Source organism: Arachis duranensis, chromosome 2 (assembly GCF_000817695.3).
Source record: "Arachis duranensis cultivar V14167 chromosome 2, aradu.V14167.gnm2.J7QH, whole genome shotgun sequence".
NCBI lineage: Eukaryota > Viridiplantae > Streptophyta > Magnoliopsida > Fabales > Fabaceae > Arachis > Arachis duranensis.
The window spans coordinates 4,770,179-4,782,604 of NC_029773.3; the positions used below are offsets into that span (position 1 = coordinate 4,770,179).

The window sequence follows — 12,426 nt, forward strand, 5'->3', positions numbered from 1 at the left end:
TAACCGTTTTTTTTTTTTTTTAATCCTTTTTTTTTTCATTTGGTTCGAGAGTTTATCAATTATCAAAATATATTTATTTGTATAGATATATCGTTGCTCATGAATTTGTTGACCTAATAAACCAATATATATATTTCCCCCAACCTATTAACAATAATATAGTTAGATATTTAGATCAGCTACTGTATAATTTCAATATTTAATAGATGCCAAAAATTCAGTTTCTAACTCTGAAATCTTGTGATCAGATTGATTGAATTCACAGCAGATACTACATATAATCAACTTTTAAAAATTTTTTGGTTTTCAAGTTACTAGGAGGAGAGTTGAGCTTTTCCATAAGTTAGCAAATATATATTTAATATGATATTAATTGTTCCTTGATGGCCAGCTCCCAACAACCACCGTCCATGTACCATTAAATTTTCCAAAACTACCTTTCTCTTTCACCCCTTACTTGCATTAGTCACACATGCCCATAAAATTAAATAGTATTGAGGTGTTACTTTACTAGGACCCTACAAACAGGTATATTTTCTGTCAAAATTAAGCTATATATACAACATATGCCAAAAAAATATAGCACAAAAAGACGCCATTAATTTTATTATATAATTATGTGAGTAAAGACGACAAGTTAAATTTTACGCTTATGTAAAATGTTTTACCAGCATCTCGTGTTAATGTAAGATTTGAAAAAAAATATATACCTAAATGGTATAATGTGAACAGAGATAACTCATCTTTAATTTTATGACTCTCCTTCGTTTAATATTAATTTTAATATAAATATAATTTAAATAAATTCACACTCCTTAAATAAAAGAAAGTTACAACTTCTCTTTGTATTTCTACATTCTTACTCTATATTAAAATCTTTCACCTTATTAAATAACATATCTCCTCTAGAAAAGTAACATTCGTTGCTCAATGTAATTGCATTCTGTAACAGGGATTGAAGCCTATGAAGGGGACCGCTCAAAAAAGAATAAGGAGGACAAAAGTAAACTACTAATTTAATTTAAAAGAATGATAGTGTTGATAATTTAGTGTTTAGAAAATAAAAAATATATATGCATAATGCTTAAAATATAAATAACGTTTGATAAAATATTTAAGATATATTTTTTACCATTTAAATTTTGCCATATTTTATCACAGTTCATTCTTAAATATTTCTTACCAAATAAAAAAATAGTGTACATTTTATTAATCAAACACATGTTAGCTTTTTATTCATTATATCTTATATTAATATTTTAGATTTATATTTTTAGAATTTAAATTTTATAATTTAAAATTTATAGTTTAAAATTTAAAATTTAAAAAAATAAAATAATTTTTAAAAAATTAATTAATATTAACTGAAAAAATTAGTTATTTAATATTATTTTTTTAACAATATTTTATATAAATAACTAATTTACTATAGCTAATTTTCTGAGTACATTTTATTTGTTTTGCTGACTCTTGCTTCCAACAAGACCCATCGGTCAAATATTGCATCTTACCGATAGCAAGCAAAATCCAAAACCATATCAAGTTTCCTTAGCTTCTGGATCATTAGTTATGTATTTATATCATTTGAGTTTTTCACGTTTTGAATTATTATTTTAATTTGATTCCGTAAAGCTCTTTTTTTTGCCTATTCCAAAAGTGGTTGAGCTATATATCCACCACTTGAACCTACTATCATACCCTCAAATTTAATTCATGAACAATAATAGCTTTCTTGCGGTTAATAACCTAAGCCCATGTGTTCTTGGAGCGTGTAGGCCAACCTTTGCTTCCATGCCATCAACTATAACAATAATAAATAATAGGATCCCGCTAGGGAGATAATGGACTATTTGTACAATGTGTACAATAGCTATTGAGTTATGAAATGAACATCCCCTATACTATTTAGAATAACCATCCGAGTACAAGGGATAATAAACATCTTCTCGATAAGATAATTTTTTTGGTTCACCAAGGATCGAACTCTTGACCTTTCGAATCTAGCGTTTTTATACCATGTCATGATACCACTCATCCCAAAAACTTCAGCTGATGAGAAAATGTAACACTAATGATTATATCTCTAATACTCTATAAACCTCTATTGTCCACATTGTATAAATATTTCATTGGCTCCTCGTACTTTTCCTAAATAATAATCATTATTATTATTATTTATTATTATTTCATGATAATAATAACTCCAATAATCATGTGCTTCAACTTCCTCCAAACTCCACCCTGCTTTATAAACCAACGCAAACCAACCTCTTTCACATTCTATACACACACATAGAGAAGTAGCAAATACACTTAGCAAAAATAGATAGAAAGAAAGGACACAATACATAAAAAAAAAAAAAGATTTATTTTCTTCACAAGGTTGAAAAAAAACACAGAAGCAAAAAAGGAGCAAAAATGAGACGCAATAGCATAGACATGGAAAAGGAAAGAATAACGGCCGAGATGGACTTCAAGGATTCGTCCTCGGCCGTCATCAAAATCCGGCGAAAGCTGCCGGATTTTCTCCAATCCGTGAAGCTCAAGTATGTCAAATTAGGGTTATTAGGTTATGGCTATTCGTTGAATATCACCACCATTTTCATCATCATCTTTGTCATGGTTCCACTCTTCATCTCATTCTCATCATCACCATTTCTTCAACTCAAGGATCTCAATTTGGACAAGCTCTTAGAATTTTGGTCAAACCTAATTGCTCAACCGCCGGTTTTGGCTTTGGATAAGCTTATTCAGCTTGTTGCGCCGCCGTTGTTTTTCTTCCTCCTCGCCTTCTACTTGGCCAAACGCTCCAAGCCGGTGTACCTCGTGGATTTCGCATGCTATAAGCCCGAGGAAGAGCAAAAAATATCCGTGGAGTCATTCCTTAACATGTCTGAAGAGAGCGGCGAATTTCAAGATGAGACTCTTCAATTTCAAAGAAGAATTTCATCACGTGCTGGTCTTGGAGACGAGACATATCTTCCTAAAGGAGTTATGTCTCGTCCACCGAGACTATGCATGGAAGAGGCACGTGCTGAAGCAGAAGCTGTGATGTTTGGTGCTTTAGATGCTCTGTTTGCTAAAACAGGTATAAAAAAATTCTAAATTATTTAATAGAAATATAAATTTGATCATTTTTTGGTGATAGATGAATTTTTATAATTAAGTTTTAGTTGCTATATATTAATAGATATCATTAGATTTTCTCATCTATTATATGTTTATGTTATGAAACTTTTCAGTTAATAGATAATTAAATAATCAAACTTTTTTGCTGATTTAATAGTGTCACATTGCATAAAAATTAAATTATTTGAATAATAATAATAAAATAATAATAATGTCAATGCATATTAAACATAACAATATTTATACATAAATATTTAATTATATATTATTATACTAACCACAAAAGGTAATTATTTTTTCACATAAGTAAAAGCAATGTAAAATTTAGTATCAAAACTAAACTACAAAATAATGTGTGTTCTGTATCTCTCTATATATGTATGTTTAGTATAACATGAAATAACAATAATTTGTATGACTTTGTTATTAAAAAAATACCTAACTGATAACTACCTTGACATACAGGGGTTAATCCAAGAGATATAGATATTGTGGTTGTGAATTGTAGCTTGTTCAATCCTACTCCATCACTCTCAGCCATGATTGTCAACCACTACAAGCTCCGAACCAACGTGAAGACCTACAACCTTGGTGGCATGGGTTGCAGTGCTGGCCTCATTTCTATTGACATGGCCAAGGACCTTCTCAGAGCTAACCCTAACTCTTATGCCATTGTTGTCAGCACCGAGAATATAACCCTCAATTGGTAATGTTTTATATTTATCATAGAAATTAGGTAGAATTTATTGTGTTGGTTAGATATTAGATAGTGGGTCGTAGTTTTGTTAATTTGTTGTTAGAAATTAGTTTTCTCCTAAAATTATTTATTCTAAAAATTTAAAATGATAAAAAAATAAAAAATAATTATATCTTTAATATTTTTCATCTTATGCCGAATTTATTTTTGAAAATAATAAAGATCAAACTTAAACTCAAGACTTTTTTTTGGTTTTATACTAAATTTCTTTAGTTTTCAAGTGACAAAGATTAAATGTTAAATATTTTGGTCATAAAAATTTTAATATTATGTTACAAAAGTTTAAATTAATAAAAAAAGACAGATAAATAATTTTATTTCGAACACATTCTCTAAAGCAATAGCTTTTGTGAATTTAATTTTTCGTGCGTAAAATACTTTACATAATATAACACTACAACAAAAATTATTTTTAGTGATAAATTTTTAATGACAATAATATAATACTTAATAAATATCTTATTTAACTTTTGCAGTCATTATATATTTACTATTATTACGATATGTTATAATCATAGTTATATATTTTTTACAGTCATTAAAAATATATTCACACTAAAATTTTTTAACGACAAAATATAAGATAATTAATATCTAATTATCAGTAAATATATTAGCAACTATTTTTATTATTATTAAAAATAAAATAAATAGGCACTAAATAATTTTTTTAGAAGCGTAATATATGTTGTCCCATTAATAAAATAGATAAATTTTGTCCCATTAATATATGTGGTCGTAATATATATATTCAAAATAATTTCTAAAAAATCACGTCATGAGTCAATTTGATGCATGCTTTAAAGATTTATTGTCACATTTTAGTTTTAAAAAGATACAAATAAGAGCCAAGCTAATCTTTCTCTTAGTTTGATGTTGATTTGGCGCCATTAGTTATATGCTCATCGTCACAAAAAAAAAATCATATCATTATTTCCTTTAAAATTATCTCAATTTCTTCACTAGGGCATTCTTTCTAAAATAGGTATTTTGGTAATGACCGTTCCATGCTTCTGTGCAATTGCATTTTCCGGATGGGTGGCGCCGCCGTCCTCTTGTCGAACAAGCCGTCGGATCGAAGTAGATCAAAGTACCAATTAGTCCACACAGTTAGAACACACAAGGGAGCCGATGACAAGAACTACAATTGTGTCTATCAAAAAGAAGATCAAAATGGAAAGGTCGGTGTCTGCCTGGCGAAGGAGCTGATGGCCGTCGCCGGCGATGCCCTAAAGACAAACATAACAACATTAGGGCCTATGGTGCTACCCTTCTCGGAACAATTCATGTTCTTAGTTTCATTGATTAGAAAGAAAATGGGGGCCAAGGTGAAACCCTACATACCTAATTTCAAGTATGCTTTTGAGCATTTTTGCATCCATGCAGGTGGTAGGGCTGTGCTTGATGAATTACAAAAGAATCTTAGTCTTGAAGAATGGCATATGGAACCTTCTAGAATGACACTTCATAGATTTGGAAACACATCAAGTAGTTCATTGTGGTATGAATTAGCTTATACTGAAGCCAAGGGAAGAGTTCAAAAAGGAGATAGGGTTTGGCAAATTGCATTTGGATCAGGTTTTAAATGCAATAGTGCTGTTTGGAAGGCCTTAAGAGTTATCAACCTTGAACAAGATTGGAGGGGAAACCCTTGGGATGATTCCATTGATAAGTACCCTGTTCAACTTCCTAAAGCTTAATTAATATATATTGATTAATCTAAGTGTGAATAGTGTATTAATATTAATATATACGTTTAAGTTTGGAAAAGTTATTTGGATGTGTTCTTAATTAATTAGAACAAAGAAGAAAGTTGTGCTATGTAAACACCATATTTTGTCAAAGATTAAGCAAATAATAAAAGTTTTGCATTTAAGTTATATTACATTATTAATATATAAATTTAATTTTGATGCCCTATAGATGTAAAGTTGTTTTATAAGGACGTATATCCAATATTGTAACCACATGCTAGATAAAATAATAGCAACTTCAATGTTAGCTTTCATTTCAATTTTATTTTGAGTCCTAGAAAATGTTAAATCGCGCTTGTTGAACCATATGGCTTAAACAGTTATTTGAAATAAAATTTAAAATTTGTGACTTCAATGTTTGGTTTCAATTTAATTTAAATTTTATATTATTTTTAATTATTCTATGAAAATAGATTATACAATTGACAAAATTTTATTGATTTTCTATTTAGATGATACCGTCTCTCTAAAATAAGTATCATTTCATTTTATCTATTATTTCTGATGCAAATTTTAATTTTAAATTAATTTATTCCTTGTAAATATTAAAAATAATATTCTAAAAATATTTCATTAGAATTGTTCCAAAAAATGTGTTAAAAATACAATGAGATTAAATTTTCACAAATTTCTATATATGCATAATTATTAAACTCCTGAATCCAAACTCAAAAAGTTATTTTCATGAATTTGAAGGTTTTTCTAATTTTTGCCCATAATAAAAATTAGTGGCTAACTCCCAATGTTTTTCATCTCGCTTCGCCACATGCTGTATAGTGTATATACTATTTGGAATCAATGAGGATTTTAATCTGCAATTGAAAAAGATTGAAGATCAAATAAAATATAATTAGAAAAGAGGTTTTTCAAACGATCCAAAGACCTAAAAGGCAAAAATCTTAAACATTTATAGAAGTTGACCATATTGGTACACAAGAATACAATTGAAATTAAAATATAGGATCAATATAATATATGGTGTGAGCATATATTGATCAACTAGGTAAGAAAGGCTTGGATATGTCATGGTGACTAGCAATAAGATAACAAATAAAATATCTATTTATTAAGACAAAATTCATTTAATTTTTTATCCTTAAAAAAAACTCGAGACCTGTGTCAAAATTGAACCTAAACCTACCTAGAAAATTGGATGTTAGTCACATTTAGTTTGTTTTTTGTTCCGTTTGGAAAAATGGCGAGACAAGGAAATTGGGTGTTAGGAAATTAGTTAAACCTGAAAGGAGTAAAACAAGGAAGACAAGTGGAAAAGTAATCTTATTAGTCATCTTTTGCAGTTGCAAATAGTATATGAGTATAGACCTATTTTTTTTTTTAACATTAGATCGTAAAAAAATAACAAAAGTACGCATGAAAGATTTTGAAATAGACAAAAACACATACAAAAAATTTATAAATATTAAAATAAAATACACCAAGAAATTATTTTTGATAAACCAAAATACCATATTTATAGCAAAGGATTTGATATTTATAAATGTCCGGTATATATTTTTGTCCATCAAAAACAATTTATGAATCAAATATACTTTGATGTTTACAAGTCTTGATGTATATTTTTATTCATTCTAAACTATTTCATGTGTACTTTTGTCTAATTACCATTTGATAATTGGTCACAACAATTATCCAATTAAGAGACTTGTTTCTTAGTCTAAGACATATATGCAAAGAAATATTGGATGATTATGCACCATAAAAAAGAATTACTATTAGAAATTACAGTAAATAAATTTACTCCTATGTTTAAGAAAGTTTAAGAGCTATCTTTAAAAAAGAAAAAAAAAATACATATATGTTAGAGTTTGAGCTTTGAAGAGACGGGCCTAACAAACTCTGATAGCCTTAAATAATTAAAAGGGTCATGAAGTTTCTCAAAAGCAACAAATCCATGAAGTTTCTCAAAAGTCAAAACTAAATAATCAACATTTTCTACTGCTGCCTATATAAGCAATACACAGTTAAAATCAAAAGCTAATACTCACCTAGCATCAATCAATAGTAAACAGCAGAATCATAGTCCTAATGGTACAACTTTATCTTCAGTATTATATAGACTTTTTCTTTTGTTTTTTTCCCCCTCCTCCCTACTAATGGAATATTTTATGCAGTGGGGGTTTTGGTTTCAAGGTATTTATAGCAAACAAGTTTACATGTTTCTTGCTCTACAAACCCCTCTCACCATAGCTAAGAAAATGGCCATATCACTTGTAACTGCAGCCTAGTACGGTTGATACCTCCGACCGCGTTTACCGCTGCCCTCATTGCCGCTGCCTCCCCCTCTTCCTGCAGGACCCCCTGAACTGTTGCCCCTACCAGGCCCGCGTGGACGAGGTGCTGGCATCTGTACACCAGGCTGTTGACTGCAAACACCGATATGGAAGTTAATTCAGTATATCATACTAAATAAAATGAAGCTTGTTATAGACCTGTTTGAATAACACTCCATGACTTGTTTATTTAAACATTTTGGAAGTCAATAGTCATATTTTAAACTATCCCATTTGACCATATGGCTTTATACTACACAAAAAATCTATGTATAGTAGTGTTTTTAGAGAAGTAAAGATCAGGAGTAAATGTTCAAATTGATCCCGAAAATTTTATGCGAGTCAAATTAGTCCCTCAAATTTCTGTTGAATCAAATTAGTTTGTAACCCATTTTCCGTCCTCGTGTAATTTGACCCAGGCAGAATTGAACTATGAAGTACCACATAGGATGCAACAAAATGATGTTATTGTGGTGGAAATCAATATAGGCAATACGGCACAGAGCATCGGCTAGGGACTAACGTGATGCACATTAGATAATTTAGGGGGACCAATTTGACTCGTGTGCAAAATTTAAGAGACTATTTGAGCATTTACTCTTAAAAATAAGCATTTTCACAAGATTATTAAAAAATTAAAAAATGAGAATTTTTGTTACTACATATCAGAATACAAGGACTTCAATAAGCTATTAATTCAAACACGCCTGAGTCCAAGAGTAGTAATAACTTACAAGACATAGCCGATTCTACCATCTGGCAATACCATCGGAACCATCTGCATTCCAGCCGGCATTGGACCCCTACCATATATCACTGGTTGCTGCGGCTGCTCATACATAGATGACGATCCATAAGATGAGATGCAACAACATGAGGACATACTGGAGATATAATAGATCAAGAAGCAAAAGAGTTGATTGTGGATCGGTAATTACCTGTTGAAAGCTAGGAGCAACACCATATCCAGCTCCTGCAGCACCTATTGCCGAGCCATACGGATTTCCAGCAAAGGCACCACCAAACCCAGGATGTGCAAGTCCAGGATTATAGCCGTAACCCATATCGGGTTTTTTCTCAGCTTGAGGTTTGGCAAGAACAACCTCGAGCAATTGGCCTGAAGTTCCAATCCATCACAAAGAGGTGTATGCTTTAACATATGAGTCAGACAGAAACCCAGTATATAACTTTGAATCATAAAGAAGTACCATCAACTTCGTATTTCTCTGAGTCTTTTACGGCCTTTAATGCACTTGACCTCTCTGCATAATGGATGAAACCAAAATCACGCTTCCCTCCGGCCTTGCTAGGTGGCATGACCACTTTTGTTACTTCTCCATGACGAGAAAACAGTTCCTTGAGTTGTTCGGTAGTAGTATTTTCAGGTATGTTCTTCACATAAAGAGCTTTAACCTGAGAATTCCCAAAAAACAGTTTTCTAGGTGTAAATATGATTTTATTTTGCCGACTACAGTTTTCTGCATTTGTTTTGGTCCGTCTTCTCTTTATTAGATTTTTGGCTCCTACCACTTAGATCTAATAATAAGTGAAAAATAAAACTAAAAAAATATTTGTAAGGACCAAAAGTGAAATTGGCAATATTTTAGAAACTAAATTGTATATTCTGAAGTACTTATAAGGAACAAGGGCAAAAATGTGTCCATGTGTGTGTGTCTAATATTAAAAACTGTCCTATATTTTATTTTATAGGGACTTAAAACATATTTAAACCAACAAAACAAATAAGTAAATTTATGGTCTGTTGATTAGTTCATTATTCATTATTACGGGTGACACAGGATTCCCTTTTATATAAAACCACTTTATATTACTGTTCAACCTTCATCAAGGAATTTACCTGGGAAGCAGCTGAATGATCAGTTGAATTCTTTGGATCCGCCCATGTGACAGTTGGGGTATTACCTTCCAGCTTAAAACCTGCAGTTGACATTTTCTGCCTTGAATAATCTGCGCATGCATTATTGTAATACGACACGAACGCAAACCCACGGTTCCTGCTAGGATTTTGAACGTCCTGCAATAAACACAACCGAATAGCACTAAAGGACTTGCAACATATGTAAGTTTATATTATCAGCATAGATTAGTTGAAGACTGCACCTTAAAGAGCTCAATGACTTCAACTCCAGGACCAACACCCTCGACTACTCTCCTAAACTCCTCCTCAGTCCAAGTTTTCGGAACATTACCAATGAACAATCTTTGTTTTGTCTCAGATAGTGAACACCTCAAAGTTTTACCCTGTCACAGGAAAATCTCGATTAAAACTAATCACCATATAAGATCGATTGCAGAAAGCACCATGAATACCTTATATTTCTTATTGTGTATCTCTTCTATGGCATTTTGTGCAACCTCTTTTGTTTTGAAAGCCACAAAAGCATACCCCTTACCTTCTCCACTGTCCCTGTCTTTCATCAATCGCACCTGAAAAAGTAACAACAAAAATAAACTTCTAACTAGATATTTCAGCTTTTCTCTCTCACTTGCCAAAAAACCTAGAGTCTTCCATAACACAATGCATTACATAAGCAGTTCTGACCTCAAAAATTTCACCCAACGATTCGCACAATTCCCTCAAATCATCCTCGCAAACATCCCGAGGAAGTCCACCAATAAAAACTTCAGAACCATGAGGAGGCATTGCAAGAAGTTCATCATGCTTCTGTTTCTCTTCTTCGTCGATGAAGGGTGGTTTCAGCCCATCTCCTTCGGACCCAGTGGTAATGCCAGTTCTATCCCCTTTGGCCATTTGGTCTTTCCCACCAGCCTCCTCCCCCGAGTCTTCATATTCCTGTTCTTCAGCATTTTCCTCACCTTGTCCATCCACTCCATCATCGTCATCATCGTCGTCATCGTCATCATTATCGTTCGCATTATCGTTATTATTATCATCGCCATCCCCATCATCATCATCATCCTCATCATCGCCATCTGATTGTTCCTCGACATCATCATCATCCATCTCTTCCATGTAATTCTCATCATCAAAGTCCACACGCTCATCGATTTCAGCACCTTCCGACATGATTGATTCAAATCCTTGTCACTAATACCTGAAGGTCTACACAATAATCACAAGAACTGAATGAAGCTAGGTTGCCGCATGGTTAACTCACAGACACACAAGGCCAGCTGAAGCATTTACTGTTTTCACAAAAATGCTAAATGAATGAACCTAATTGCAACGCAATTTCCTTTATTTACTAAATAACTTCATAGGGTTTATAGTTAGATGCATACAAAATGTATATTACCATTAAAATGTTCAAGCTAAAACCACAAAATATATTGCTAATCTCAAGCTCAAAAGAGGGATGTCAGCTAATTTAATGGAACATTCTAACAAACACCTAAAATACATGAAAAAGGGAGTCTCGATCTGTGTTTCTTAATCAAATTCCACTGTTAAATTCTTGGATCCAAACATGAAAGATTCAAATTTCTAAATTTCAAAAGCTTCAAAATCCAAACACAAGCTAAATTGAAAATAAATATCCTTTTTTGTAAAAATCTAAAAAGGGGCGAAAACATATATACTCAAAATTCAAAGAGGAATAAGCGAATAACAGATGGGTATAAAAAAGGGGGGAAGTAAACATACCAAAAAACAGAAAAGATTGATCCTTTAATGGTAAATTGAGGGTTTGAATTATGAGATATATGAGAATGGTGAGAAGAGAAGGGTATGTGAAGTGGGGCATTAATTTTTGAGAGCTCCACAACCCAGAACCCAGAAGAAGAAGAAGATGAAGAAGAAGAAGAAAAGGTGGCATATTTTATTGGAGAGAATATTACTAGAGAGAAAAAGGAAGTGACTTTGCATACCATGTATGTGATTTGTATGTGAGATTTTTGTGTGAAGAGGGAGAGAGGGAAGAGGGTTCTGTGTTTCTGTGTTGTAGTTGTTGATGCCCTTCAAGATAGAGAGAGTGTTGTCCGAGAGAGAGAGAGAAAGAACACGATGGTGAGAGAAAGTGTGGTGTTTGCGTTTTTATGTGAAAGTGGTGCCTTCAATTTCGGGTTGGGTTTTGCGGCGTTTTTCAAACCTAATTCTCCAAACTAAGCCCATAGATTCTGCCTCTGCCTCAGCCTCAGCCCATAAGAATGTGTAGAGTTGATACTTTACTTTCTATGATAAGTTGATAACCCAAAATATTGAAAAGGCCACCAAAAATTCTTACATTTAACCCAATTAGCATTTCGATATAAGAGATAATAGAGTCTGACCAAAAAAACAAAGAACAAAAATTTATATAAAATAGTTTTGTAATAAACTAATTTGTAATTACTATTATATAAAATAATATTATACTTTTTTTTATACAACTTACATGTCTCATGAACTTTATTTTAGAGTTATATATAAGCCTACATGGCTACATATATGGTATTTCAGTCAATTCGTTATATTATTCTACCACAAATTACATTATGGCGTCAAACATACTAACATAGTATATTCTAGTGGTAA

General features: G+C 31.8%; 2 protein-coding genes across 3 annotated transcripts; one reads left to right on the forward strand and one right to left on the reverse strand.

The window, feature by feature from the left end:
• The first annotated feature begins 2,278 nt into the window (after nucleotides 1-2,278).
• On the forward strand, nucleotides 2,279-5,766 carry LOC107472905 (3-ketoacyl-CoA synthase 1). The gene is made up of 3 exons (XM_016092428.3): nucleotides 2,279-3,088; nucleotides 3,595-3,835; nucleotides 4,872-5,766. The coding sequence occupies exons 1-3, from the start codon at nucleotides 2,419-2,421 to the stop codon at nucleotides 5,584-5,586; spliced, it is 1,626 nt and encodes a 541-aa protein (XP_015947914.1). The 5' UTR covers nucleotides 2,279-2,418; the 3' UTR covers nucleotides 5,587-5,766.
• A 1,640-nt stretch (nucleotides 5,767-7,406) lies between these two features.
• On the reverse strand, nucleotides 7,407-11,930 carry LOC107472906 (heterogeneous nuclear ribonucleoprotein Q). Of its 2 annotated transcripts, none has more exons than XM_016092429.3 (9): nucleotides 11,781-11,930; nucleotides 10,495-11,016; nucleotides 10,263-10,379; nucleotides 10,053-10,193; nucleotides 9,790-9,966; nucleotides 9,140-9,344; nucleotides 8,870-9,048; nucleotides 8,666-8,760; nucleotides 7,407-8,024 (listed from the first exon to the last, which is right to left on the reverse strand). In XM_016092429.3, the coding sequence occupies exons 2-9, from the start codon at nucleotides 10,978-10,980 to the stop codon at nucleotides 7,883-7,885; spliced, it is 1,542 nt and encodes a 513-aa protein (XP_015947915.1). In that variant the 5' UTR covers nucleotides 10,981-11,016; nucleotides 11,781-11,930; the 3' UTR covers nucleotides 7,407-7,882. The 2 variants fall into 2 exon arrangements, with proteins under 2 accessions (XP_015947915.1, XP_015947917.1); XM_016092431.3 differs by having other exon boundaries at nucleotides 11,557-11,922.
• Nucleotides 11,931-12,426: the final 496 nt, after the last annotated feature.

Coding starts and splice junctions, on each gene's coding strand:
- LOC107472905 (XM_016092428.3), top strand. CDS start 2,419: ATGAGACGCAATAGCATAGACATGGAAAAGGAAAGAATAACGGCCGAG. Junction 3,089..3,594: donor TGCTCTGTTTGCTAAAACAG/GTATAAAAAAAT, acceptor CTTGACATACAG/GGGTTAATCCAAGAGATATA. Junction 3,836..4,871: donor GAGAATATAACCCTCAATTG/GTAATGTTTTAT, acceptor TTTCTAAAATAG/GTATTTTGGTAATGACCGTT.
- LOC107472906 (XM_016092429.3), bottom strand. CDS start 10,980: ATGTCGGAAGGTGCTGAAATCGATGAGCGTGTGGACTTTGATGATGAG. Junction 9,967..10,052: donor AAGTCATTGAGCTCTTTAAG/GTGCAGTCTTCA, acceptor TGTTTATTGCAG/GACGTTCAAAATCCTAGCAG. Junction 9,049..9,139: donor AGAGAAATACGAAGTTGATG/GTACTTCTTTAT, acceptor TTGGAACTTCAG/GCCAATTGCTCGAGGTTGTT.